The 27888-nt window shown below is 38.3% G+C and overlaps 1 protein-coding gene across 2 annotated transcripts; it reads left to right on the forward strand.

Annotated features, from left to right (window-relative positions):
* LOC149842590 (glycosylinositol phosphorylceramide mannosyl transferase 1-like) lies at nucleotides 1–27888 on the forward strand. Of its 2 annotated transcripts, none has more exons than XM_090001500.1 (5): nucleotides 1–317; nucleotides 1348–1744; nucleotides 26110–26273; nucleotides 26360–26430; nucleotides 27411–27888. In XM_090001500.1, the coding sequence occupies exons 1-5, from the start codon at nucleotides 13–15 to the stop codon at nucleotides 27569–27571; spliced, it is 1098 nt and encodes a 365-aa protein (XP_089857626.1). In that variant the 5' UTR covers nucleotides 1–12; the 3' UTR covers nucleotides 27572–27888. The 2 variants fall into 2 exon arrangements, with proteins under 2 accessions (XP_089857626.1, XP_089857627.1); XM_090001501.1 differs by having other exon boundaries at nucleotides 27387–27510.

Raw genomic sequence — 27888 nt, forward strand, 5'->3', positions numbered from 1 at the left:
TGGAGATGAGCCATGGCCTCCATGATGGGATTGAACGCCGGGAATAACAACGCCTGCAATGGTGGTGGCGGCGTCGGAATCGGGGTTGGGGGTGGTCTGTACTCCCCGGCCAAGGAAAAGGCAGCCAACCGGGGTGCCTACAGCTACAATGGACGTTGGTGTCAGCCTCTCCGCCGGATCCGGCAGCTCCTGGGCTCTGCGTCCTCCGTGAGGGTCAAGCTGCTCCTCTCTATCTGCACGTTTTTGGCCATTGTCGTCTTCGCCAGCAGGACTGCCTCTCTGATGGGGTGGCGCTCTCATGCCGTCCCTCCGCCACAGTACGCCTTCTCGCCGTGTTCCCCATCTCACATTGTTCTTTCTTTTCTCCGTTTGATCTCCCTCTTCAATGTGGTGATTGTGGGTGTGCATCCAGATTGTTCTATCTACCGTGTGGCAAGTGGAATTTCTTCCAATTTCTTTTTCTTAAATTGTTATGCTTGTTGGTTTAATTTTCAAAATTATCACTTGTATGAATCAATGGGTCTTCATTATTTTTGTCTTCATATTGCTCAATTTTGGTTAGTTAAATAAGGGGATATGATCTATTAATTGGAGGTGAAGCCATGAATTTTGAAGGATTAGAAAATCACAGGGAGCCATGATGTCAATGAGAAATCACCTTACAAAAGGCAGGGGATCTTGACTGGTGGGATCGTGTCACTCGGAATTGAGCTAGATGTGAAACTGAGGCAGGAATCGCCTGACAACCAATTTTCATATGTGATAGAGAACCATTGAAACAGATGCATTTGTTTATCTCTTGTATGTATTTAGCTTCTAGGGTTATGAAATTGTTGATTGATGTTTTTTTATAATAGCCATTTGTTATAAGCTCCTTGATTATTAAAAAATTCATTGACAGACATGAATTATAATGGAAAGTAGGTGTTTGATGTATATGCACTCTATATCAAACTCAAAATTCTGTATCGTAGATAAATAACCTAGAATTTCTAACATTAGTGGTCAAGGCTTTTATCTAATTTGTTGCTCCGGTGTCCCTCCCAGTTGTGAAAATGGAGTTCAAATTAAGCTATATTTAGTCCTATATTCCTACTAATTATATGTTCATATGAAATACACAAAACATGATTAATTCCTCCCCATTGATATGGAATTTATTTAATAACAGGGTGATCAGATGAAACACCAAGTTTCTTACAGAGACTATCTTTTTCCTGCCTGTTGTTGCCAATTTCTTGTCAACATGTTGATCATCACTGATTATAGTTTTTCTTTTATCTCAGTAATCTCATATCATTATAACATATACCGCAAAAAATTGATTGCCTGTTAGTCTTGCTGCAGGGTCGGATACACAGTACTCATTAACACTTGGAAACGCAACTCACTTCTCAAGAGATCTGTTTCACATTATGCATCCTGCAGTGGCACGGATGCAGTACATGTTGTATGGAGTGAGAGTGATCCTCCATCTGAAAGTCTTAAAACGTATCTTAGAGATGTTGTGCAGTCAAAATCTCGGACTGCTGACAAACCAAACTTCAGATTTGACCTCAATGAAGAAGATAATCTGAATAACAGATTTAAGCCTAATAAGGACCTCAGAAGTGAAGCAATTTTCTCAGTTGATGATGATGTGATTGTTCCTTGTCGGACTCTGGATTTTGCATTCACAGTATGGCAAAGTGCGTCAAATACAATGGTGGGATTTGTTCCCCGCATGCATTGGCTGAATCAAGAGGTGCATTATCCTTCTTCTATGTTCAATTTTTTTCATTTATTAATTTCCCCTCTTTGCCATTTATTTATGTGCACCACACATTCATGCCAAAAAAATATTTCGCACAAAAATTTTAAATTCTTTGAAGAGTGTCAAATGTAGCTTCCACTTGCTTCTTCAGTCTTAAGTCTTAACCATGTCACTGTGTGCATAAATTATTATCACTCATGAATTATGGCCAATTTTAAGATAATTGATAAAAGTATTGGGATGTGTGTCGACCTACTTTGGTTTTTTCACTTTCTCCCATACTTTTTTCAAATATATAAAATGTCTTTTTATAGACTTAAAAATTCTACAAATTTAAATGAGCATGAGTTTTTTATTATGATCTGTCACCTCCATCCCATGTTGAGCAACTTAAAATTCTTTTTATTTTATTTTTGTTTAGTGTGTCTTCCTTCATGATCATGTTTCTCTAGTTTCAGATGCAAGCTAGTTTGCCATAGAGCTAAATGAGAGCATCTTGTTGCTTGTTCATGGATATTGTCTTGGTGCAGCTGTTTTAAAATTGTGGCTTGCAAGATTCAAAGCAGTAGTAATAACTGGAATGTAACAAAATTAAATGAGGATTTTTCTGGAGCCTAGTGGAAACAAGAGATGAACAAACTTTCTGGCATCTCAAAATTTTTGTGGGAAATATGTCCACAATGGCAGTGCATTAGAACTACATAAAGTCTTCCTTGAATCCACCTAGAAAGCCTCAATCTTTTACAAACATTATGTTTGAATTTCTCATGATATTATGATATTTTCATGATAACATAAAAGATTTTCGTGAAACTGTGCCAAATTTTCAAACAGACAAAAGTAATGCATATATAAACACATTACATATGTGTTCAGATTTCTTGTGATATTAGAATGATATTTTCATGATTACATAAAAATTTATCGAGATATTGTACCAAATTTTGAAAAGGATAAATTCAGTACATGTGCATGCATAAGTGAGCAAAAAGGGATTGTCTTATTTCATGTGCTTATAACCTGCTAATGTTCAAATTATTGTCACAACTTTGGGTTAACATTCTTCCTCAACTCTAATTTTTGATTAGCAGTATTTTTATCTTTTATGATTTTGTTGCATCCATATTGTTTTAAAAACTCTGCCCTTCCCAATGATATATGTGCTCCTAAGAAAGTCTTAATCATTATACTCTTCAACATTTCCTTTATTTCCTTTTACCCTTTTCTGTTTGGGTTATGATAACATTATGTAGGATTCTCCTGCCATTTCATGTGCAATGTACTCATCAATAACCTTGGATGCTTCTTGGAAGGTTTGTGTAATGAAGTGCCAAATGAGTGAAGCAAAATCTCCAAGAGCAAAACACGCACATACACAAGAAGCCACTAATGGGCAAAAATACAACAAACCACAAAAGTGGTAAAAACACACAAAATAAAGTGAAAAAATATATTCCACTCAAGAGGGCTTCAAAGAAGCTTACATACAATGGGGGAGAACCCCTTTATTTATAGGCACAAGAAGAGGACCCTTGGAAGGGCTCCTAAGGGACGTTGGAGGCTCCAACGTCCTTCAAGGAGGGCTTTTCCAAGGTAAAAGGAAAAAGGAAAAAGAAAAGAAAAAAAGAAAAGGGAAAAAAGAAAGAAGAAAAATATACATGTCGTGAAATGGTAAAAAGACTATTTTACCCTTAGTGGGTATTACAAAGGATATATATATATACACAATCATATTTTAACACCCCCCCTCAAACACACAGGGAGATCACCGAGAGTTTGCTGAGAAGAAAGTAAAAGCGAGATGACGGCAAAGCTTTAGTGAAGAAGTTCGTCAACTGGTATTCGGTAGGAACATATGGCAAGTGAATAGTGCCTCGGAGGAACTCATCACAAACATAATGGCAGTCCATCTCAATGTGCTTGGTTCGTTCATTGAAGGTGTGATTGCAGGCAATGTAGATAGAACTCTTGTTGTCGCAACACATCTTCAAAGGAGTTGAGAATGAAACACCCATATCTTTAAGCAGACTTCTTAACCATACAATCTCAGTGGTGGTAGTGGCCATCGCATGATATTCGGCCTCTGTAGAAGAGATGGATACTTTCTGTTGCTTCTTATACCTCCATGAAATAAGTGACTCTCCAAGAAACACACAATAACCTGTGGTGGAAATACGATCATCGGGGTTGCCACCCCAATCAGAGTCAGTATAAGCAAGTAAAGTAAGAGGTGAAGAAGAGGGTAAGAATAATCCTTTAGTTATGGTGTTCTTCAAGTATCTGATAATTCTCATGACTGCAGCCATGTGAATGGTAGAAGGAGCAGTCTGAAATTGGCTTGCACTATGAACCGCATGAGAAATGTTCGGCCTGGTGATAGATAAATATGTTAGTGACCCAATCAACTAATGATAAGGCGTGGGATCTTCTAAAAGGGTGTCAACACTGACTCTTATCTTGGCGTTGATCATTTCTGGAGTCTCCACTTTTTTGTCATCCGTGACCCAGACCGGGCAATAATATCGGAGGCAAGCCTCATTTGGGAGAGGACATACCCTTTAAGGGAATATGCAACTTCAATACCTAAAAAATACCTTAGAAAACCAAGGTCAGACATATCAAAATTTTCTTTCAAAATATTCTTAATAAGATCAATACCTTTTTTGTCATTACCTGTGATAATCATGTCATCAACATAAAGCAAAAAGATTGTTATCTTTTCATTAAAAGTTTTAACAAACAAAGCAATATCGGTATAACAAGAAGAAAAACCATTATCAAGAACTACTTTGCTAAAAAGATCATACCAAACTTTTGGTGCTTGTTTGAGACCATAAAGAGCTTTGTTTAACTTTTAAATATTTCTTTTACCAATTTCAAGACCTGACGGAGGATCCATAAGGACTTCTTCACATAAAGTTTCATTTAAAAAGGCATTTTTAACATCAAGTTGATAAATTGGCCATTGTTTAATAGAGGCTAAGGCGATTAATGTTCGTACACTAGTCATTTTAGCAACTGGAGCAAAGGTTTCTTCATAATCTATCCCATATTCTTGGGCGTAACCTTTTGCAACCAAACGAGCTTTGTATCTTTCAAGGGATCCGTCACATTTGGTTTTGACTTTATATACCCTTCTATACCCAATAGCCTTTTTTCCTAATGGTTGACGAATAATGCTCCAAGTTTGGGCTTTGTTAAGAGCCTCAAATTCAATTCTCATTGCTTCAATCCAATGAAGATGATCCTTAGCTTCTTTATAAGAGGTAGGCTCATGATACAAATGTATCATCATAAGGCAAGTTCTATAATTGGGTGAAAAAGATTCATAAGATACAAATTTTTGTGGTGGTCTACTATTACGAGAAGACCTTCTAGGTTGGTTGTCATCAATAGATTCTTCTAAGTTTTGAGAATATCTTTCAAGCGCCGGTTGATGTTCATTTCCTAACCGCCGGGTATATACATTTAAATCATTAAGGTTTTCATTTTGAAAAACCTCATCATGTTGGGGTATGTCATCATGATGTAAAATCCCATCACAAGTATTATCACAAATAGTTGTATCTAGGGACTCAATTGTAGGAGCTAAATCAAATATAAAGGAATAATCAATGTCTTCTTTAGATGTGTGAATATCGAAACCATTTTGATCCTCAAGAAAATTTACATTTTGTGACACATAGAGTTTATTGTTTTGAAGATCATAGCATCTATAACCTTTTTTATTTTCACCATAGCCAATGAATACACATTCAAGGGCCTTTGGTGATAATTTGTCGTGTCCTTGAACAAGCACAAAGCATTTACATCCAAAGATCTTTAGTCTATTAAAATCGAGAGTAATTTTGAACAATTTTTCAAAAAGTGATACATTCTTTAATGAAGATGAGGGCATACGATTGATAAGATATGTTGCGGTAAGAAGAGCTTCGGCCCAAAAATTTTTAGGAACATTTTTAGAGACAAGAAGTGTTCTTGTGGTTTCAATTAAGTGTCTATGTTTCCTTTTCGCAAGACCATTTTGTTGCGGAGTTTTAGGACAAGAACATTGATGTAAAATTCTATTTGATTTAAAATAATTTTGAAAATCTCTAGACATGTACTCCCCTCCATTATCGAATATAAATATAGCTATATTGTGTTGAAATTGATTTTGAATAAGAACATGAAATTCTTTAAAAATATTGAAGACATCGGATTTGTTTTTAATAATGTATACCCATGTATATCTAGAAAAGTCATCAATAAAGGTAACATAGTAGGAATATCCTCTTTTGGACATAACGGGTGCCGGCTCCCGTACATCGGAATGCACAAGTTCAGAAGATCTTTTTGACATAAAATTACTATGCGAATACGGAAGCGAATGAATCTTTCCAAGAATACAATCATTGCATGTAAATGTATTTGTATTACAATTTTTTTCCAAAAAAAGGAAAGAGATACAACTTGGACATACTAGGATGTCCTAGCCTCTTATGCCAAGTCTCAATATCTTTAGATTGAACGTGATTACAAAATGATTTAGATGGCAAAGACAAAAAATTCATATAGTAAAGATCCCCTCTTCTATGGCCTTGCCTAATCCGCTTCCCGGTCCGAAGATCCTGCACATAGCAATGAGTTGGTGAAAAAGAGACATTACATTCAAAATCGGTAATTTGAGAAATGGAAAAAAGATTTAAATTAAGTTTTGGAATAATTCGGATTTTGGGAACAAAAAATTCTTTGTTTTGGTCATAAGTTTTCTCAAAGTTTCCAATGCCTTCAACATCCAAGGATGTTTCATCGGCGGTTGAAACATATGATTTAAATTTGTTTAAACTTGGTTTTGATAAAAGCGATGCATTTGGGGTCATATGAAAGGAGGCACCCGAGTCAAGGATCCAAGAAGTCATACCCGGAAAAGAGGAAATGACGACACCAGAAGTGGAAGGCAAAGAAGATGATGTAGAGGAGTTCATCTTTATGAATTGTTGAAGAGTTTCGGTAAGATGCGCAATGGACTCCTTTATGTCTCCATCCTTCTTTGAATCTTCATTTGTATTTAGAGGAATTTCACTAACGAAAGCAACCTTCCTTTTGAATTTAGGGCAATTCGGGCAAATATGACCCAGTTCATTACAATTATGAAAAATAATCTTTCTTCCTCCACCACCATTATTCTTCCAAAAATGGGGTGGTCTATATGATCTAACATTATTGCCAGGTCTAGATACGGCATGAACTTCATCAACATCTCTTTTAAAGGCCCAACGAGTTTCTTTTTGACATAAGTCGGCCAAAATATCACTTAGAGAAGTAGAAGCCCTATGAAGTAGGGATCCTCTAAGTTGCTCAAATTCGGGACGAAGCCCATGAATAAATTGAAAGAATCTTTCTTTCTCTATTTGCTCTTGCCTCATGGCAATAGCACTACCTTTCCATTGAGGTTCAAGAAGAACAAGTTCATCCCACAAAGAAGATAGGGCACTATAATAGTCTTTAATACTCATGTCACCTTGCTTGGTTTCTCTTACCTTTTCTTGTAAAAAGAAATGCCTAGCAAGGTCTCTTTGCGTATACATTCCTTTTATAAAAAACCAAGCTTCGTTGACCTTCTTAAACTTAGCAAGATTTGCGCAAATCTTTAAATCCACATTATTCATGAACCATGCTAGAATTTTAGCATGTTCACTTTCCCAATCCTCCATTTTTGAAGAGAAGTCAAGAACAACCTTCTCTTTTTCTTCTTTATTCAAAGCTTTTTCCTCTTTACCTTCAAACTTAGTTAATTTTAATTGAGGTTCCGGAATGGTCCCACACACATACCCCCAAAGTTTTTTACCTTTGAGGTTATTCTCCATAGCGGCCGCCCACATTCGGTAATTGGTCCCATTCAATTTGAATGAGAGATCGATTTTTGCATCCTTGTCGGCCATTTATAAAAAAGTTTAAAGGCAAGAGAGAGGATAGATATTACTTGTCAAGTGAGATTCCGATGAAGCTTTCTTAACCTTGCTCTGATACCATGTAATGAAGTGCCAAATGAGTGAAGCGAAATCTCCAAGAGCAAAACACGCACATACACAAGTAGTCACTAATGGGCAAAAATACAACAAACCACAAAAGTGGTAAAACACACACAAAATAAAGTGAAAAAACATATTCCACTCAAGAGGGCTTCAAAGAAGCTTACATACAATGGGGGAGAACCCCTTTATTTATAGGCACAAGAAGAGGACCCTTGGAAGGGCTCCTAAGGGACGTTGGAGCCCTTCCAACGGTCACAAATGTGACCGTTGGAGGCTCCAACGTCCCTCAAGGGGGGCTTTTCCAAGGTAAAAGGAAAAAGGAAAAAGGAAAAAGGAAAAAGGAAAAAGAAAAGAAAAAAAAAGGAAAAAAAGAAAGGAGAAAAATATACATGGCATGAAATGGTAAAAAGACTATTTTACCCTTAGTGGGTATTACAAAGGAAATATATAAATATATATATTTATACATGTAGATAGACACATAGACATATATATATATATATGTAATATATATATATATATATATATATACAATCATATTTTAACAGTTTGACCTATTAGGTTATGCTCTTCCCAGGTTGGTGCCAGCTAAGGGAGAAATTTGCTATTTTCATTAATAAATCTTGCTATGTGCAACAATTCATATTTTAAAATGTTTGTTGTGAAAATGACGTAGTATTCCATTCAACTTTCTGTGAACATACAATATCCCACTTGATGTAGCCTCTTTATTGCTTCTCTTTGATCTCCTTTTGACCGACACACTTTAGCTGCTCAAAATTAGTGCTATCCAATCTATTAATGTGTTTCCTTCGTAACATTTCTTGCTATCATAAAGTTTAAGAACTTATTTTTGCGGTGGCCATTGCTGTCTGTTTCATGTTAACTTCAATGACTTAAGTCCAGCAAATGTTAATGTTTTGGTTCTTTGTCATCAATTAAGAAACATCTGTCTGGCTTATTTTCCTATTTACGGGACTGGGTGATTAATAATGATCTTCACCCCTTTAACTACTAAGGGGGTCTAAGAGGCCATTTCAGTCAATAGTTTCATGGTTCTTCTTCCTTCATTTTTCATCCTACGTATTCCCCAGATAAAAATCCTAAGGGGGCCTGTTCATTTTATGGTTTTCCTGCAGGATGTGAAACAAACATGAAGAAAGTGGTAGGGCCACATGGCAATGCCATGCTTCCCACCTTTTCCCACGAGACCCACCCTTTTCATGTGAGAAGCCTTGTCCATTGTTGGGGGGGGGGGGGGGGGGGGGGGGTAGGGGAGGCCCTTGTATCATATCAGCAGGGACATTTTGCTCATTTTCTTGATAGAGGCTCCTCATGATTGTGCATCGGCTGCCCTCATTTTATAATTCCCTTCATTCAGATATTGTTTGTAATATGTTTCAGTGTTTTACATTTCTTTTATGCTCATCTGTAATATGCATTAAAGTGTCTTTTTTGTAAATCTTATAGTTATGTTGACTTTCATGTATTGCCCTTTTAGGATCTCTCTTTTCTAATAAAAAAAGAGGTGAGCAGCCTCCTCACCAAGAGAAAAGAATTGGGATTTGAGTCATCATCATCCAATGCAAGCATACCAAATTGTTTTTGTATCAGAGCTGATAATTCAGTCCATCTCCATCATCTAAAGGTGAGTTTTACTCTTTGTCCTCCTATTCTCTTCTTTCTTTCCTTTGTTTCTTCTCTTTTCTCCTTGCTCAAGAATCCTACCTCTTTTCTTGTTCCTCAGTCTCATTCTTCTTCCGCTCTCCCTCATCCCTTGGGATTTATACCTGAGGGTTATCTTGCATCTCTGAGCCTTCATTGATGCCAGCTTACTCTGCTTCTTATGTCAGACATCAGCTGAGTCTCGTCATCTACTTGACGCCTCTTTTGCCTACCAAAAATCATCATTGGTTTTCTGGTAATTCTCTCCTCATCTCAGCTCATTGCTATTCTAAACCCTATTACTTTTTTCTCTCTAATTTCTTGTCCTCATTTCCTCTTCATGATGGATGGTGAAATGCCCCGTGTTCCTATCATGAATGCTATTAGCTCGACTTCAATCAATGCCACAACCAACCTTAATCCGAGAAATCCCTCCAACCCTAACCTCATAGTGACACCAATCCCTGCTTATCTCAACTTGCCTCAAAATTCCCTTTTCCAAGATTCTGATTAAGTTGAATAATTCCAACTATTTCATTTGGGAGTCATTGTTCCACATATCAAGTTTCTTAGGCTATTGGGGCACATTAATGGGAGTGCCAATGTCCTCCCACCAACACATGAAGATGTCAAGAAAGATGGTTCTAAGGAAGCTTTTATAGTCCTTAATCTGGCTTATGAAGAGTGGGCTGTGTGTGACCAAAGATTAGTTAGATGGATATTTTCTACCCTTTTCGAAGGTATTCTAGCCCAAGTAGTTGGACTTCCCATGGCTCAAGATATGTGGAATGCTCTTTATGAGGTGTATGCCCAAGTATCACTTGTCAAGATGATGCACTTGAGGCAATCCTTGATAGAATGCAAGGAGAATAAATCCATTTTCGATTACCTAGCCTATATGAAGCAAATTTATGATCAATTGGTTGCAGTGGGACAGGCCATCAATGAGTATGACCGTTTAAATCATGACTATTATTATCAGTGTGGAGCTCATTAGCATACTATTGGACAATGAGAAAGTAGCAAGGGTATGTAGGAAGATAGCGATGTACAAGCAGCTGCACTCTCTTTTAACCCCATGGCTATTAGTTCTCCTCACGATTTTGCATGGGTTGTGTTTTCTTCCTTTGTCCAGAAAAGACACTATAGTTCATGGAGATGGCTTTTCTCATTCGATCATGCAAGTAGGAACAATGGTTCTTAATATTGGTTGTGAACACGTTTTGCTCATAATGTTTTCTTTATTTCTAATTTCCATAAAAACCTCATTTCAGTTTCTCAAATGTCTAGAGAAAATCATACCTTCTTTATCTTTACTCCTAACTTTTTTTTTCTTGAAGGATTTTCATATGGGGATCATGTTTGCTAAGGGAGTTATTGTTGGGTTCAATACATTTTAGGTCATGATATGTTTGATAATTGGCCACCCCAAACTTTGTCCTTTGCAGTTCAAAAGGATATGTAGACACCCATTTTTTTTTTTGGTTTCCCTAACTAACAAAAATGCATTGGCCTTGGCACAGTCATGCCATGACTCGTCGGATGCCAAGATTTGCTTGTTCACACTCACCGGGATTCGTGGGGTGAATTTTGAAATATTTCGTTACTTGAAGAGAGTATGGAACATTCCTAATGAGGAGGATATTTTTTGGAGGCGTACCAAGTTACTCGAACATAATCAGACACTACCAAGCAAATTCCAGCATTTTCAAGAAGAGTGTTTTTCTAAAAATTTTAATTCTAAGGAGCTTCTTGAAATATTAATTCAAAATGGTGTATTTCTGAAATATTCCATGATTTGGGGTGCAGTCATTTTATTTCGTTCGTTTTTTCAAAAACCAAGTGAGTGCTTTTGCATAAAACAAGTTTTAAAGGGGTGTTTTTGAAGTTTCCTATAAATTTTCACAAAATTCCAATCTACGACCCCCTTAAATTTCAGACTATGGCCTGCCAAGGCCCCTTTTCAGCCAATGCCATGTGGGTTAACTAGTCAACATGGTTGACCGTAGTCAACCACACCCCCACACCCTATGTCACAGGGATTCGGCTAGGAGGGTGCCGCACCCGCGTCGACGCGACTCGACGCGGGTGCGGGTGCCGCACCGGGTGCGGTCAACTCGATCCTGGGTGCGTTGACCGCACCCAGGATCATTAATGTCCATTTTTAAAAAAAAAATTGCCCAAATGGGCTTCGAATTTTTTTTTAAAAAACTTTATGCTAGTCTGTCAGCTGCTGACAGACTAGCATAAAGTAAGTTTTTCACGCACAGCTGCTGACAGCAGCTGTCAGCACAGCTGCTGACAGCAGCTGTCAGCTGTGCTGTCAGCTGTGCTGTCAGCACAGCTGCTGACAGCAGCTGACAGCTGCAGCAGCTGACAGCTGCAGCAGCTGTCTGTCAGCTGCTGACAGCTGCAGCAGCTGTCTGTCAGCTGCCTGTCAGCTGCTGACAGCAGCTGACAGCTGCAAAGTTTAAAAAAAAACCCTGCCTATTCCCCAACCCATATATATATATATATATATATATATATATATATATATATATATATATTACTTATTACATTTTTGCCCCTGCCGCACCCCCGCACCCGGGTTTTTTGGAAGTGCCGAATCCCCGCACCCGCACCCGCACCCGCACCCGCACCCGCGCCCGCACCCGCACCCATGTGACATAGCCCACACCCTATCGTCAATGCTATAGCATTGCCGATAGGCTACGTCACATGGGTGCGGGGGCGGGGGTGCGGCACTTTCAAAAAACTTGGGTGCGGGGGTGCGGCAAAAATATAAAAAAATATATATAAAAAAAGTTCAAAAGTTGGACATAAATGACCCTGGCTGCGGTCAACGCACCCAGGGTCAGGTTGACCGCACCGGGTGCCGCACCCGCACGCGCACCCACATCGCGTCGCGTTGACGCGGGTGCGGCACCCAGTTGGGCGAGTCCCTGTGACATAACCGATAGGGTATACCCCCACATCCTATCAGCAATGGTATGCATTGGCAACAGGGTGTAGTGGTCAAATGACCACCTTGCCCTTATACCCTGTCGGCAGTGGCAAGCATTTCCTATAGGGTCTACGATGGAGTCAGATGGGTATTGACTAATTGACCTACCCCATCGGCAATTCATGTAATTGCCGATGGAATAGGATAAGGGGGTCTGTCAGCAATCCCACTGATTACCGACAGACTTAGCATTTCTTTGAACTAAAAACATAGTCCTATATTGATGGATGTGGGGTAGTCGGGGGAGGGTTGAGCCTATAGTTTTTCTACTAGTTATGCCCTTTCCCACATAGAATATCTGGTCAGAGTGGCGAAACTCTGCTGGATTTTTGACTCGCGATTGAGTGAGGCGACTCTGCCTGTTCGATGAGCAAGGGCTAGGGATTTTTCCTTTCCTACTTATTTTTCACTAATTTGCACTCTTGTCTTGTTTGAGCCTATAGTATATATTTGCAGCAACATGTCCTCTTCTACCGCACATTTGGCACGTGGTAGATGGTCCTCTAGATGTGTAAGTGAGGGCAACCAATGGCTGAGGCAGAAACTGTAGGCATAGATCCCGTAACCTGTACCTTATCCCTTTATGCCTTGGTCACCATCTCGTCCACCCTTATTTGATGCAGCAGCAGTCAAAACTGAAAATTTTTCCTGGATTTCTCCTTTTTCCTTTTAAACCTTCTGCTATGCCAAACTGATCTGTCATATCTTTACTTGTGGGGGCTATCAAGGGCTGCCAGATGATCTGTCATATCTTAATGTGCGTGAGATATTTCATAATAAGGAGAACCCTCTTTTGATATTTCCAAACTTGCTCTTCAGCTGGCATATATTTGGAGTTGAAATTTGCTTGAACCACTTGTGAAGAAATCAACCATGTGAATGGGAAAAGAGAAAAGAAAGATCTTATGCTGCAGCCAAAGCAATAAAGTTCATTCTCCAGCAGATTTAGATGCCTTCTCTCATTGAAATTAAATGAGGATCTTCCAAACACGAACTTAGATCCGCACGAGAAGGTGTCTAAAAAGACACTAAAGCATAACCCTTAAAAAGGGTATAATGGAAAACAAAAGAAGAAATAAAATATTCTTTATTGATATGAAAACAACAAATGCTTAAAATACAAGAGGGGATGCACCCCTTTATATGCAAGTGGGAGAGGAGAGCTCTTAAGGAGCTCTCCTTTGTAGCCATTGGACTAGTGTAACTGTTGGACTTAACTAATAATGTAAGTCTAGTTCTATTAGAACTAGACTTTCAAAAATTAAAAGGAAAATAGCAAAAAATATAGAAAAATAAAAATAAAATAAAATTACATTAATATATAATAATAATATTAATATTATTATATATATATATATATTTTACATTTTAACACTCCCCCTCAAACTTACGGTACAATGAGCGAAAGTTTGTCTAAGAGGAAGTGAAATCTGGGAGCAGCGAGAGGCTTTGTAAAGAAGTCTGCTAACTGATATTCTGAGGTAACATATGGGAGATCAATTGTCCCATGTAGATATTCCTCTCTGACATAGTGACAATCTATTTCAATGTGCTTGGTGCGTTCATGAAATGTTCTGTTGCTTGCAATGTAGATTGAACTTTTGTTGTCGCTGCACATACGTGAAGCTTGTGTTGCTTCTTCTCCCATATCAGCAAGCAAGCGTCTGAGCCAAACTACTTCCATGGTCGTGGTTGTCATGGCACGATATTCGGCTTTCGTGGACGAGAGGGAGACCTTCTGCTGCTTTTTGCATCTCCACGATATCAAAGATTCACCTAAAAATACACAAAAACTAGTGGTTGAGTGTCGGTTGTTAGGATCGCCTCCCCAATCAGCATCAATGTATGCAATTAAATCAAGTGAGGAAGTAGAAGACAAAAAGAGCCCTTTCGAAAGAGAGGTCTTGAGGTATCTGATGATACGCAAAACTGCTCTCATATGAACAAATGTAGGAGCATGCTGAAACTGGCTTGCTGTGTGCACAACATGTGCTATGTCTGGTCTGGTAATGGATAGATAGGAAAGAGCTCCGACTAGCTGTCTGTAAGGAGTAGGATCTTCAAGGAGTTCTCCATCATCAATCTTCATTTTTACATTGACAACTTCTGGAGTATCTACTTTCTTATCATCGGTATTGCCAGACCTGAAAACAATATCAGAAGCAAATTTAGTTTGAGATAGTATGTAACCCTTAGGAGAGTAAGCAACTTCAATACCTAAGAAATATCTTAATAAACCTAAATCAGTCATTTTAAAATGAGATTTAAGAAGGTTTTTGATGTTTTCAACTCCCTGTTTATCGCTTTCAGTGATGATCATATCATCCACGTATAGAAGAAGCATAATGATCCTTGCATCAGAACTCTTAATAAACAAAGCAGTGTCAGTCAAGTAGAAGTGAAAACCAATATCAATCATAACATGACTAAACCTGTCATACCATGCTTTGGGTGCTTGCTTAAGGCCATAAAGAACTTTTTCCAGGCAAAGGACTTTACCCTTAGGAATATTGAGACCGAGAGGGGCTTCCATGTACACTTCTTCAACTAGATTTTCATTTAGAAATGCATTTTTGACGTCCATCTGAAATATGAACCATTTCTTGATGGAAGCTAAGGCAATTAAGGTTCTGACTGTTGTCATACGAGCAACAGGGGCAAAGGTTTTTTCGTAGTCAATGCCATATTCTTGGGTATAACCTTTGGCCACAAGACGGGCTTTATATCTTTCAAGAGTACCATCACTCCTAGTTTTAACTTTGTAAACCCATCGACATCCTATAGGTTTCTTCCCAAGTGGACGGTCTTGAATAGACCATGTAGAAGCCTTTTCAAGTGCATCTAACTCAATTTTCATGGCTTCTACCCATTTGACATCATTCTTAGCTTGACAGTATGAAGATGGTTCTTCATATGAGTGAATTAATGCAATAACTGCCCTATATGTGGGAGAGAAAGATTCGTATGACCCAAATTTTCCTGGAGGCCTTGAGACTTGGGATGACCTTCTGGTTGGAATTTCAGAATATCTTTCGAGTGCACATGGAAGATTAAGCTCTCGTCGTCTTGAATATTGTATACTAATATCTTTATGAACTTCTTCATTGTCAACATTATAATCAAGGTCAATAATACCTTGATCATCATCAAAGTTATAGTCATGATCATATTCATCAGATTTTGATGTTAGATCTAACAAAAAGGAGTACTTTGTAACTTTGGTTTTTCAAAATCAAAGAAGCTCTCTTTTTCTAGAAAAGAAGCATTTCTTGATACATATAACTTATTATTTTTTAAGTCAAAACACCTATATCATTTTTTATTTTCAGCATATCCTAAAAAGGCACAAGGAATTGCACAGGGAGAAAGTTTATCATTTTTGTCCGTAAATATGAAATATTTGCATCCAAATACTCTTAGTCTAGAGTAATTTGGAGAAAAGTTCACAAGTTTTTCGATTGGTGTTATATTTTGCAAAGAAGAAGAAGGCATTCGATTAATTAGATAGGTGGCAGTCAGGGTAGCTTCTGCCCAAAAATCTTTTGGGACTTTATTTGCTATTAATAGAGTCTTAGTGGTTTCCATAATATGGCGATGTTTTCTTTCTGCCAGCCCATTTTGTTGGGGTGTATATGGACATGACCTTTGATGTGTGATGCCATGCAAGTCAAGGTAATTTTTAAAATCTGTGGGCAAGAATTCTCCTCCTGAATCTGTGCGAAAGATGAAAATTTCATTTTGAAACTTGTTTTTAACCATATTATAAAATGTTTGAAAGTATTAAAATACTTCAGACTTATATTTTAGAAAGTAAATCCATGTATGTCTAGAATAATCATCGACAAAGATAACATAATAAGCAAATCCTCTAGAAATTATTGGTGCAAGACCCCAAACATCCGAGTGAACTAATTCAAGTGGTCTTGAAGAGACAAAAGTTCTATTCTGAAATAGTAATCTTTTCATTTTGCCAAGAATACAATCTTTATAAGTAAACGTTTTAGAATTACAAAATTTTCCTAGATTTGGAAAATGTTGGATTTTGGCTATATGAGGATGACCGAGTCTTTTGTGTCACAACTCCAACTCATTTTTCTGAATGTTATAACAAAAAGCTTTCTTTGGCATTTTCAAAAAATCCATGTAATAGAGTCCTCCTTCTCTATGGCCTTCCCCAATCAGCTTTTCTGACTGGCGATCCTGTACCCAGCAACCATGAGAAGAGAATGAAACATTACAACCATGGTCAGATATTTGAGAAACGGATAATAGATTTAAATTTAGTTTAGGAATAAATCTTACTTATGGAACAAAAAAATTTCTCAGTTTTATGGATTTTTTCAAAAAAAAAAATTCCTTCTATTTCAAGAGAAGTTCCATCAGCTGTAAAAACTTTTAACACACTTGTTTTATTTTTAACACATTCGGATAAACTTTTATCATTGGGGGTCATATGGAATGAAGCACCAGAGTCAAGAAGCCAATGAAAGTTACTTGGATCGAAAAAAGATGAAGCAGCTGCCCCAGTCGAAGCTTCTGATGAGGGGGAAGCTTCTTTGATGAGAGGTTGAAGAATCTCCATTAGCTGGGCCATAGAGACTGGTGCATCTTGATCTTTGGGCTCCGATCCAGCAATCACAACTCTCTTTTCTCTGAGCTCCTTAAGCTTAGGACACTGAGGCCTGTAGTGTCCCAGTTCACGACAATGATGGCAGACAACCTTTTTCTTGTCATAATCAACTCCTTGGCAGTTAAAATGGGGTGGTCTATATGATCGTACATGATTCTCTGGTCTGTATACAACAAGAACAGAATCATCTTCAACCTTTGGAGTATATTTCTTGATTTTGTTTTCTTTTATAGTTAATTCCTCTATAGTGTCGACAATAGAGGGGACTTTTTCTCGATGAAGAAGAGTCGATTTTGTTGACTCGAATTCCGGTCTTAAACCGTTTACAAATTGATAAAAATGCTCCATATCAAGTTGTTTTTGTCAGAGCTCAATATCTTCTGGACAATATCATTTTGGCTCTAGAATAGTCAATTCACCCCAAAGTTCGGATAATTCATTATAGTATTCTCGTATAGTTTTATCACCTTGGGTCATAGATCTAACCAGAGTTACCAGTCGAGGAAGTGAGAGCGGGAAGCGATACGGGAAGCAGGAGCGGGAAGTGAGGTGTAATGAAATATGCGGAAAAGAAATGTATGTCCTACAATGGACATTCACACATAGAAATCAAAGAACAAGTCCAAAAGAGGACATACACAAAAGCCAATAATGGCTAGAAAGCATAAAATCTTATAAATGCATAAAAGGGCTTGAAGAAGCCACACATTACAAAGGGGGAGACCCCACTTATTTATAGGCAAGAGAGGAGGAGGGAGAGTTAGAGAAAAGCAAGAGAGAGGGACCATTGGGAGTCCCAACAAGGAGTCGTTGGGCTCCCAACGGTCACAATTGTGACCGTTGGGGGCCCAACGACTCTTTGTTGGGGCCCCCAATGGCTGTGCATTAAATGCACAAAAAGAAATAAAAAAAGGAAAAAAAGAAAAAGGAAAAAAATAGAAAAAGAAAAAGGAAAAAAGAAGAAAAGGAAAAGGTCTAAAATGCCCCTATTGGACGAGATTACAAAACTACCCCTTATCGGGTAGTGAATGAGAACTATATTATATATATATATATAAATATAGGTATTACATATATTTTAACACCCTCCCTCAAGCTTTACGGGGATACAACAGAAAGCTTGTTGAGAAGAAACATGAAACGAGGAGCCACAAGAGCTTTGGTGAAAAAGTCCGCCAACTGGTACTCGGATGTGACATAGGGCAGTGCTATGGTTCCTTTTAGGTATTCATCTCGAACATAGTGGCAATCCATCTCAATGTGTTTAGTACGCTCGTGGAAGGTGTGGTTGCTTGCAATATAGATAGCACTTTTGTTATCGCAACACATCTTCGAAGGAATTGAGATGACGATGCCCATATCACAGAGGAGACTTCTAAGCCACACAAGCTCCATGGTTGTAGTGGCCATTGCACGATATTCCGCTTCAGTTGAGGACAATGATACTTTATGCTGCTTCTTGCATCTCCAAGAAATTATAGTCACCTAGGAAAACACAAAAACCAGTGGTTGAGACTCTATCATTAGGATTTCCTCCCCAATCAGCATCTGTATAAGCAATTAAATCAAGGGATGATGAAGAGGAAAGAAAAACTCCCTTAGTTATGGTGTTTTTAATATATCTGACAATTCTTAAGACTGCACTCATGTGCACAGTTGTAGGTGCATGTTGAAACTGACTGACGGAGTGAACTGCATGAGCTATGTCTGGCCGAGTGATGGATAAGTATGTCAGAGACCCAACGAGTTAACGGTAGGGAGTAGGATTCTCAAGAAGTGTCCCATCTTCCAGTCTCAGCTTTGCATTGATAATCTCAGGGGTTTTTGTCTTCTTATCATCCGAAATTCCAGACTTGGCACAGATGTCCGCAACAAGTTTCATTTGAGAGAGGATGTATCCTCGAGGTGAATATGCAACTTCAATACCTAGAAAATATCTTAAGAAACCAAGGTCAGACATGTCAAAATTTTCTTTTAAAATTTTCTTAATATCATGGATTCCTTGCTCATCACTTCCAGTGATGATCATATCATCAACATATAGTAGTAGAATAACTACTGAGGACCCTGCACTTTTCACAAATAACGCAGTGTCAGTATAACATGAACGAAAATTTAAGCTAGTCATTACAGTACTAAATCTGTCATGCCAAGCTTTCGGAGCTTGTTTTAACCCATATAGTGCCTTTTTTAGTTTAAGAATTTTGTTTTCACCAATAGATACTCCAGGTGGAGGATCCATATAGACCTCTTTACTTAGTTCGCCATTAAGAAATGCGTTCTTAACATCCAATTGATAGATAGGTCATTTTTTAACGGATGCAACCGCAATAAGAGTCCTAACACTAGTCATTCTAGCTACAGGAGCAAAGGTTTCTTCATAGTCTATTCCGTACTCTTGAGCATATCCTTTGGCTACCAACCTAGCTTTATAACGTTCTAATGACCCATCACTTTTAGTTTTAATTTTGAAGACCCATCTACATCCAATAGACTTCTTTCCAGTGGGTAAGGAGGTTATTTCCCAAGTTTTAATCTTTTCAAGGGCACTAAGTTCAAGTTTCATGGCTTCAACCCATTGAAGAATGTTTTTGGCTTCATTATAGTGTGACGGTTCATGATAAGAGTGTAATGCAATTAGGCATGCCCTATATTTAGGTGTTAGGGACTCATAGGAAACAAACCTATTAGGAGGATTGGAGATCCGGCTAGATCTCCTTAAAGAGGTTTCTTCTATGTTGGAATTTTGAGAATATTTTTCTAAAGCGCTAATGGGAGTTTCTTGACCACGCCTAGCATAGGTTTGAATGAACCTATTTTCAACATCATTACTTGCATTTTCAACATTACTAAGAGGAGTATCCTCTAAATCATTAGGAACATCCTCTTCGTGAGGAGTCACATCTTCTTGAGAGAGAAGATCAAATAAGAAAGCATATTCGCTTTCATCAATATCTTTATTTTTCTCAAAACCGTTCTCATTTTCTAAAAATGTAACATCTTTGGATACATATAGTTTGTTGCTTTTGGGATCGAAGCACCTAAAACCCTTTTGATTTTCTCCGTATCCTAAGAACACACATTTGATAGCCTTGGGAGATAACTTATCTCTTTTATGTGTAAGGACAAAGCAATTACACCCAAAAATTCTTAATCTATTAAAATCGGGTGTTCTTTCAAAAAGTTTTTCATATGAAGATATATTTTGTAGGGATGAGGATATCATTCTATTTATCAAGTAAGTGGAGGTTAAGGCGGCTTCGGCCCAATAGCATTTTGGAATTTCTTTAGAAATAAGAAGAGTCCTAGTGGTTTCCAAGATGTGTCTATGCTTTCTTTCGGCTAGACCGTTTTGTTGGGGAGTCCTAGGACATGACCTTTGATGACAAATTCCATTGGTTTTCAAATATTCTTGAAATTCATTTGATAGATATTCTCCATCGGAGTCGGATCGAAGAATGGAGATATTAGTTGAAAATTGATTTTTGACAATCATATGAAATTTTTTAAAGAAGTTAAAAACTTCGGATTTTAGATTGAGAAAATAGATCCACACATATCGAGTGAAATCATCAATGAAAGTAACATAATATGAGTATCCTCCTTTTGATATGACCGGAGAAGGATCCCAAACATCCGAATGAACTAATTCAAAGGGTCTTTTTGACACAAATGTTCTCTTTGGAAATGGGGTGGATTTCATTTTTCCAAAAATACAACTCTTGCAAACAAAATGTTTCTCATTACAAAATTTCTTTCCAAAGGGAAAGAAGTACATTTTTGAGAAGCTTGGATGTCCAAGTCTTTGATGCCAAGTTTCTATATTTTTATCTTGGACATGATTACAAAATGAGTTAGTAGGAAGTTTCAAGTGGGTCATGTAGTAGAGATCTCCCCTCCTATGGCCTTGCCCAATCCGCTTCCTAGACTGGAGATCCTGTATAGAACAATCCTTGGTTGAGAAGGAGATTTCACATCCATGATCACATATTTGGGAGTCCGATAAAAGATTTAAATTAAGTTGAGGTACTACTCTTACATTTGGCACAAAAAAATCTTTTGAAAAATCTAAGGTTCCAAAACTTTTAACTTGTAAAGAGGTACCATCGGCGGTGGAAACAAAGGAATTTTTGGAGTTGCTACATACATTGGATAGTCCATTTTCAATAGGGGTCATATGAAAAGATGCTCCAGAGTCAAGGATCCAAGAAGGCGTACCTGGAGGAGAAGAAGAGGCAATGGCGGCTCCCGAAGTTGATGGCGACTTTAGTAGAATTTGTAGTGCTTCGGATAGTTGAGCAAGGGAGAATGACTCTTTCCCTTTCATTGTCTCCTCCTTCTTTTGTGGGATTTCTTCAATAATAGCAACTTTACCTTTTGGAGGTTCATTTATCTTTGGACAATTAGGTCTTATATGACCCGGTTCTTGACAATGATGGCAAATGGCTTTTCTATAATTGCCATTATAGTTATTTTGCCTCCCAAAGTGTGGAGGCTTATATGCTTTCATATGATTGCCGGGTTTAGACACGGCAAGAACTTCATCTCCTCCTTTAATCATGCCAAGACATGTTTCTTCTTGGCATATTTCGGCTATGGCATCTTCCAATGGAAGTGGTTTGGATCTATGAAGGAGGGAGGACCTAACTTGTTCATATTCGGGCCTAAGCCCATGTAAAAATTGGAAAAAGTGTTCTTTCTCCATTTGTTCTCTCCTTATTTCAACATCTTCACTTGATACCCATTTGGGTTCAAGAAGGGATAGCTCATCTCACAAAGGGCCAAGAGTGCTATAGTAATCTTTTACACTCATTTCACCTTGCTTAATGGTACGAATTTTTTCTTGGATGAAGAATTGACGAGCAAGGTCTTTTTGGGTATACATACCTTTCATAAAGAACTATGCTTCATTTGCTAGGCGGAATTTAGCAATGTTGGCGCAAATCTTTAACTCCACGTTGTTCATGAACCATGCAAGAATTTTTGCATGCTTACTTTCCCAATCTTCAACCTTGGATTGGTGATCTTCAATAGCTTTCAAGCGAGCATTTCCTTCTAGAGCTTTTTCTTGATCACCATCAATTTTCGTAAGTTGAAGTTGAGGTTCCCTAATGGTGCCCATAACGTATCCCCAAAGCTTTTTACCTTTGAGGTTGTTCTCCATGGCGGCGGCCCACATCATGTAGTTAGTACCATTGAGCTTGAAGGAGAGATCAATCTTTTGTTCTCCTTCCATTATATAATCAAGAATGGAGGACAAACAAAGAGAGATAAAACAAGACAACTAGCAATATGAATCAAGAGCACAACCAAGGCTCTGATACCATGTAATGAAATATGCGGAAAAGAAATGTATGTCCTACAATGGACATTCACACATAGAAATCAAAGAACAAGTCCAAAAGAGGACATACACAAAAGCCAATAATGGCTAGAAAGCATAAAATCTTATAAATGCATAAAAGGGCTTGAAGAAGCCACACATTACAAAGGGGGAGACCCCACTTATTTATAGGCAAGAGAGGAGGAGGGAGAGTTAGAGAAAAGCAAGAGAGAGGGACCATTGGGAGTCCCAACAAGGAGTCGTTGGGCTCCCAACGGTCACAATTGTGACCGTTGGGGGCCCAACGACTCTTTGTTGGGGCCCCCAATGGCTGTGCATTAAATGCACAAAAAGAAATAAAAAAGGCAAAAAAGAAAAAGGAAAAAAATAGAAAAAGAAAAAGGAAAAAAGAAGAAAAGGAAAAGGTCTAAAATGCCCCTATTGGGCGAGATTACAAAACTACCCCTTATCGGGTAGTGAATGAGAACTATATATATATATATAAATATAGGTATTACATATATTTTAACAGTGAGGCACTTTCAAAAATTTAGGAAGCGGGGAAGCGTGAGACCACTTAGAAGAAAATTGCGAACCATCTCGAAAGAGACCTAGGAAGCGAATCGGAAGCAACCTAGGAAGCGAGGGGGAAGCGAAAAAATGAAAAAAATGAGGAAGCGAGGGGGAAGAGCGCTTCCCAAAAAAGGGGGACGCTTCCCCATGCGTTTCGGAAGCGCGATGTTTCGCGCTTTTAAAACGCGTATTGGGAAAGCACACTTCCCCATACGCCTAAGCGCTTCCGGTAACTTTGGATCTAACCCTTTCTTGAAGATTGCACACATGTGCAATATCTTTTAGGGAATACATATTTTTGAGATATTCCCACTCCTTATCGGCATGCTCAAACTTGGCAAGACTAGAACATTTCTTTATGTCAACGCTATTGATTAGCCATGACATAATTTTAGCATGCCCTATTCTCCATTCTTTCTAACTCTTTTCATAGTTGGCTAAGGCTTTGCTTTTTTCTCCTTCGGTCAAAGAAACTTCTTTATCACCTTCTATTTTGGTGAGAACAAGTTTAGGTTTCGAATCAGAACCATCTACTATGCTCCACAACCCTTTTCCCCATATGTGGTGCTTCATTATTGAAGCCCACATTATATAATTTGTGTCGTTTAGCTTCATGGGTATGATGGTGATTTTATCTTGATCATCCATCTTTTACAAAGGTGATAAAACAAGGAGAAAAAAGAAATAAAGAAAGAAAAAGAGAGAGTAAGAGAAAGCAAACATGATATTTTGATGCAACAAGCCTTTCTTTTCTCTCCTTCCTTTAAAAGAGGCTTTAAAACCCCCAACCAAGGTGATAAAACCATGGTTGCCAGTTGAGGAAGCGGGAGCGGGAAGCGATACGGGAAGCGGGAGCGGGAAGCGAGGCACTTTCAAAATTTTAGGAAGCGGGGAAGCGTGGGACCACTTAGGAGCGATTCGGGAAGTGTCTCGGAAGCGACCTAGGAAGCGTCTCGGAAGCGACCTAGGAAGCGTCTCGGAAGCGAGGGGGAAGCGAAAAAAATAAAAATAAAAAATAAAAAATACAAAAAAATTGAAAAAAACAGGGGAAGCGAGGGGGAAGCGTGGGGGAAGCGAGGGGGAAGCGTGGGGGAAGCGTGATGGGAAGCGCGCTTCCCATTAAGGGGAAGCGCGTCCCCCATTAAAGGGAAACGCGTCCCCCATTAAAGGGAAACGCGCTTCCCAAAAAAGGGGGACGCTTCCCCCCACGCTTCGGAAGCGCGACGTTTCGCGCTTCCGAAGCGCGCTTCGGGGAAGCGCGCTTCCCCTTTTAGCTAGGCGCTTCCGGTAACTCTGGATAAAACACCTTTGCAAGCTTAGCACAAAAAACGACGCAAGAAATATTCACGATGTAGGATGAACCTCGCTTTGATACCATGAAATGAAATGAGGATCTTCCAAACACGAACTTAGATCCGCACGAGAAGGTGTCTAAAAGGACACTAAAGCATAACCCTTAAAAAGGGTATAATGGGAAACAAAAGAAGAAATAAAATATTCTTTATTGATATGAAAACACCAAATGCTTAAGAAGCATTGGAATTGAAAATACAAGAGGGGATGCACCCCTTTATATACAAGTGGGAGAGGAGAGCTTTTAAGGAGCTCTCCTTTGTAGCCGTTGGAAGTTATAAATGTAACCGTTGGACTAGTCCAACAGTTACATTATTAGTTAAGTTCCAAGTGAAACTTAACTAATAATGTAAGTCTAGTTCTATTAGAACTGGACTTTCAAAAATTAAAAGGAAAATAGCAAAAAATACAGAAAAATAAAAATAAAATTACATTAATATATATATATATATAATAATATGAATATTATTATTATATATATTTTACATTTTAACACTCATCAAAATCATAATTATATTAGGGACCTTGGTACAATTATAACGATGCTGCTACAGTAATACATCATGTATATACGTATTTCAGCAAAAACAAAATATTAATATAATTCTAAAATAAATATGGTGTTAGAAAACCTCATAGAACTGCATGATGCCTGTCCTGGGTGTAAAATTACAGAATAGCTAATCGACCTGAATATTGCAAAAATGCCAGTAGATATTTCTGAACCTTTTTTGCCACTGCTGCATCATCTAATAGAAGGTTCTTTGTCAAATTAGGAGTGGCTTGGACTACTCTCTCTCTCTCTCTCTCTCTCTCTATATATATATATATATATATATATATATATATATATATATAATAGAAAACCTGGCCTAATGGATCTTAGCTTGCAACAACCTTTAGTTTATTAAACTATGGAACAATAAGGCTCCTCCTACACCTGCCACTGCAATTATTGAAGATCTTACAATCAATGTCAAATAAATCAGTTGCCATTCATAAATAATAAGGTCATTGCATCTGCCTTGGGAGAATGAAGAGTAGACCAGATGCTTGGACCAACCACTGTCACACATTCATGACCTGCCAAGGCTTTCATTCATGTCAAAAAATATTTAAAACCAATTCTGAATTTTAAATATGAAATCCAAATGATCTTTATGGATGATTGAAACTACTTGAAGCCCAGTCGCCTAGGCATGTTTAATAATTAACTGGACCAAGCAACTGTTCCTCTCTTGAAGAATAATCACCAGATAAAATTTGTAAATATAAAAATACATTTGTGAGAACAGAAAAGTTGAAACTTCAAAAAGATACACTTTGGCTCACCTTCTGTGGCATGATTGATTGCAGCAGTACCAAGAGATGAAACTTGAATCTAATGAATGTGAAGGTTTTCAACTTGAAGCTTGGAGTAACCATATGCACAAAAATCTAATCCTATGTAGTCTTCTGGATGTTTAATATTTTCATTTCATATATCCAACTACCTTCCCTGTATCATTTAAGAAAAAGATCTATGATAATTGGATCATGCAATAGAGAAACAAACATAGACAATCTTTGCTGGGTATTCATGAACATGGCAAAAAGTGCCTCAGTTACCGCTGGTACAAAGGCATTGAATAACTAAAATTTACACTTGAAACCACAAGAACTGCTAAAATAGGTGGTCTAATTTCTCTTTGAAGTGAAGAAGTCAATTCTTGGTAATATTACGCTTCCTCTAGCTTTAAGATTTGCGGTCAAGTATCTTTTGCAGATAAACCTTGTCATATTTTGCAGAAGGGTACCACAGCTTATTACAGATATGGAGGTTGGTGGTCAGTTTGGTGGACGGGCACTTATAGCATGGTTCTCTCCAAAGCTGCTTTTTTCCATAGAAAATACTTGGACTTGTACACGTATAGTATGCCATCATCCATTCATGATTACGTAACTCGAGAAAGGTGTGTCTTGTCTCTGTTTTTTCTGTTATGCTTCAGTTTGTTAACTTCATATATTGTTGACCATTAGAATGTGTTCCCACTTGCAGAAACTGTGAAGATATTGCAATGTCTCTCCTCATTGCTAATGCCACTGGAGCTCCTCCAATCTGGGTCAAAGGTAATGGGTAACTTTTTTATTTTATTTTGAAACATTATTTTCGATTGTGATCTGTTTTTATCTGATAAGATTATAAGATTACATCTAAAACGTGCACTCCTTGTAAATTTCTCACAAAATGTGTGAGCAGCCTAATTAAGGATATGAGAGGACATACCTGTTACATATAGGTGTTGGAAAAATAAAAGTCTTGACATATTGCACTAGCTAGAATTTGTATATTGAACTGATTCACATATTCTTCATCGACTCCAAGCAAATGCTAATCCCATTAATTGGCATTTTTCTTCCAAAAAAATCAATCAATACCATGATGTTCAAAGCATGGTTGCCAGTTGAGGAAGCGGGAGCGGGAAGCGATACGGGAAGCGGGAGCGGGAAGCGAGGCACTTTCAAAATTTTAGGAAGCGGGGAAGCGTGGGACCACTTAGGAGCGATTCGGGAAGTGTCTCGGAAGCGACCTAGGAAGCGTCTCGGAAGCGACCTAGGAAGCGTCTCGGAAGCGAGGGGGAAGCGAAAAAAATAAAAATAAAAAATAAAAAATACAAAAAAATTGAAAAAAACAGGGGAAGCGAGGGGGAAGCGTGGGGGAAGCGTGGGGGAAGCGTGGGGGAAGCGTGATGGGAAGCGCGCTTCCCATTAAGGGGAAGCGCGTCCCCCATTAAAGGGAAACGCGTCCCCCATTAAAGGGAAACGCGCTTCCCAAAAAAGGGGGACGCTTCCCCCCACGCTTCGGAAGCGCGACGTTTCGCGCTTCCGAAGCGCGCTTCGGGGAAGCGCGCTTCCCCTTTTAGCTAGGCGCTTCCGGTAACTCTGGTTCAAAGAAATTGTAGTCTTAGCTGTGAAGGAAATGTAATCTTAGTTATGACATGTTTGTGAATGCTCATTGATAGTAATATACCTCTTTTTTATCATTGGATATTTAAAGGTAGTCAATTTTCATTGACATGCAACAGAATGATCTGTATGGTTTCTTGCAGGAAAGCTTTATGAGATTGGTTCATCTGGGATCAGCGGCTTGAAAGGGCACTCCAAGACGAGGACTAAGTGCCTTAATGACTTCATTGCACTCTATGGTACCGTGCCTCTTGTACCTACCAATGCTAAGATTGTTCAGGCACAAGATGAATGGATTTGGTGAATGGGACAAGTTACACAGTTTAATTATTTCTCCGTTATGGGAGGAGCTCACAGCATCATGATGATCTTTCATCTGTATTAAAGCGGTCTGAATTGACCAACTGAAAGCTGTGCTATTCTTCGAGCTTGTAATGGAATTTGCTAGATCTTTCGGTTGGGCCATTGACCACAAACCAAATGGTTCCAGAGTCATTTTATGAGCTCGGTTGGTTGTCTGTAACAAGTTGCAAGATGTAAGTGATGTAATTTTCCTATTAATCAACTATTATTGTTAAGCATTTGCTATGATGAAGTCCACTAGTAGATACAATTAATATC

This window comes from Nuphar pumila, chromosome 3 (genome assembly GCF_984573655.1).
Source record: "Nuphar pumila chromosome 3, dmNupPumi1.hap1.1, whole genome shotgun sequence".
In the NCBI taxonomy this organism is placed as follows: domain Eukaryota; kingdom Viridiplantae; phylum Streptophyta; class Magnoliopsida; order Nymphaeales; family Nymphaeaceae; genus Nuphar; species Nuphar pumila.

What these genes read in the sequence shown, in the direction of transcription:
- LOC149842590 (XM_090001500.1), top strand. Translation starts at nt 13, where the DNA reads ATGGCCTCCATGATGGGATTGAACGCCGGGAATAACAACGCCTGCAAT. An exon ending in CATGCCGTCCCTCCGCCACA is followed by an intron (nt 318 to 1,347) that starts GTACGCCTTCTC and finishes GTCTTGCTGCAG; the next exon opens with GGTCGGATACACAGTACTCA. An exon ending in TCCTCCAATCTGGGTCAAAG is followed by an intron (nt 26,431 to 27,410) that starts GTAATGGGTAAC and finishes GGTTTCTTGCAG; the next exon opens with GAAAGCTTTATGAGATTGGT.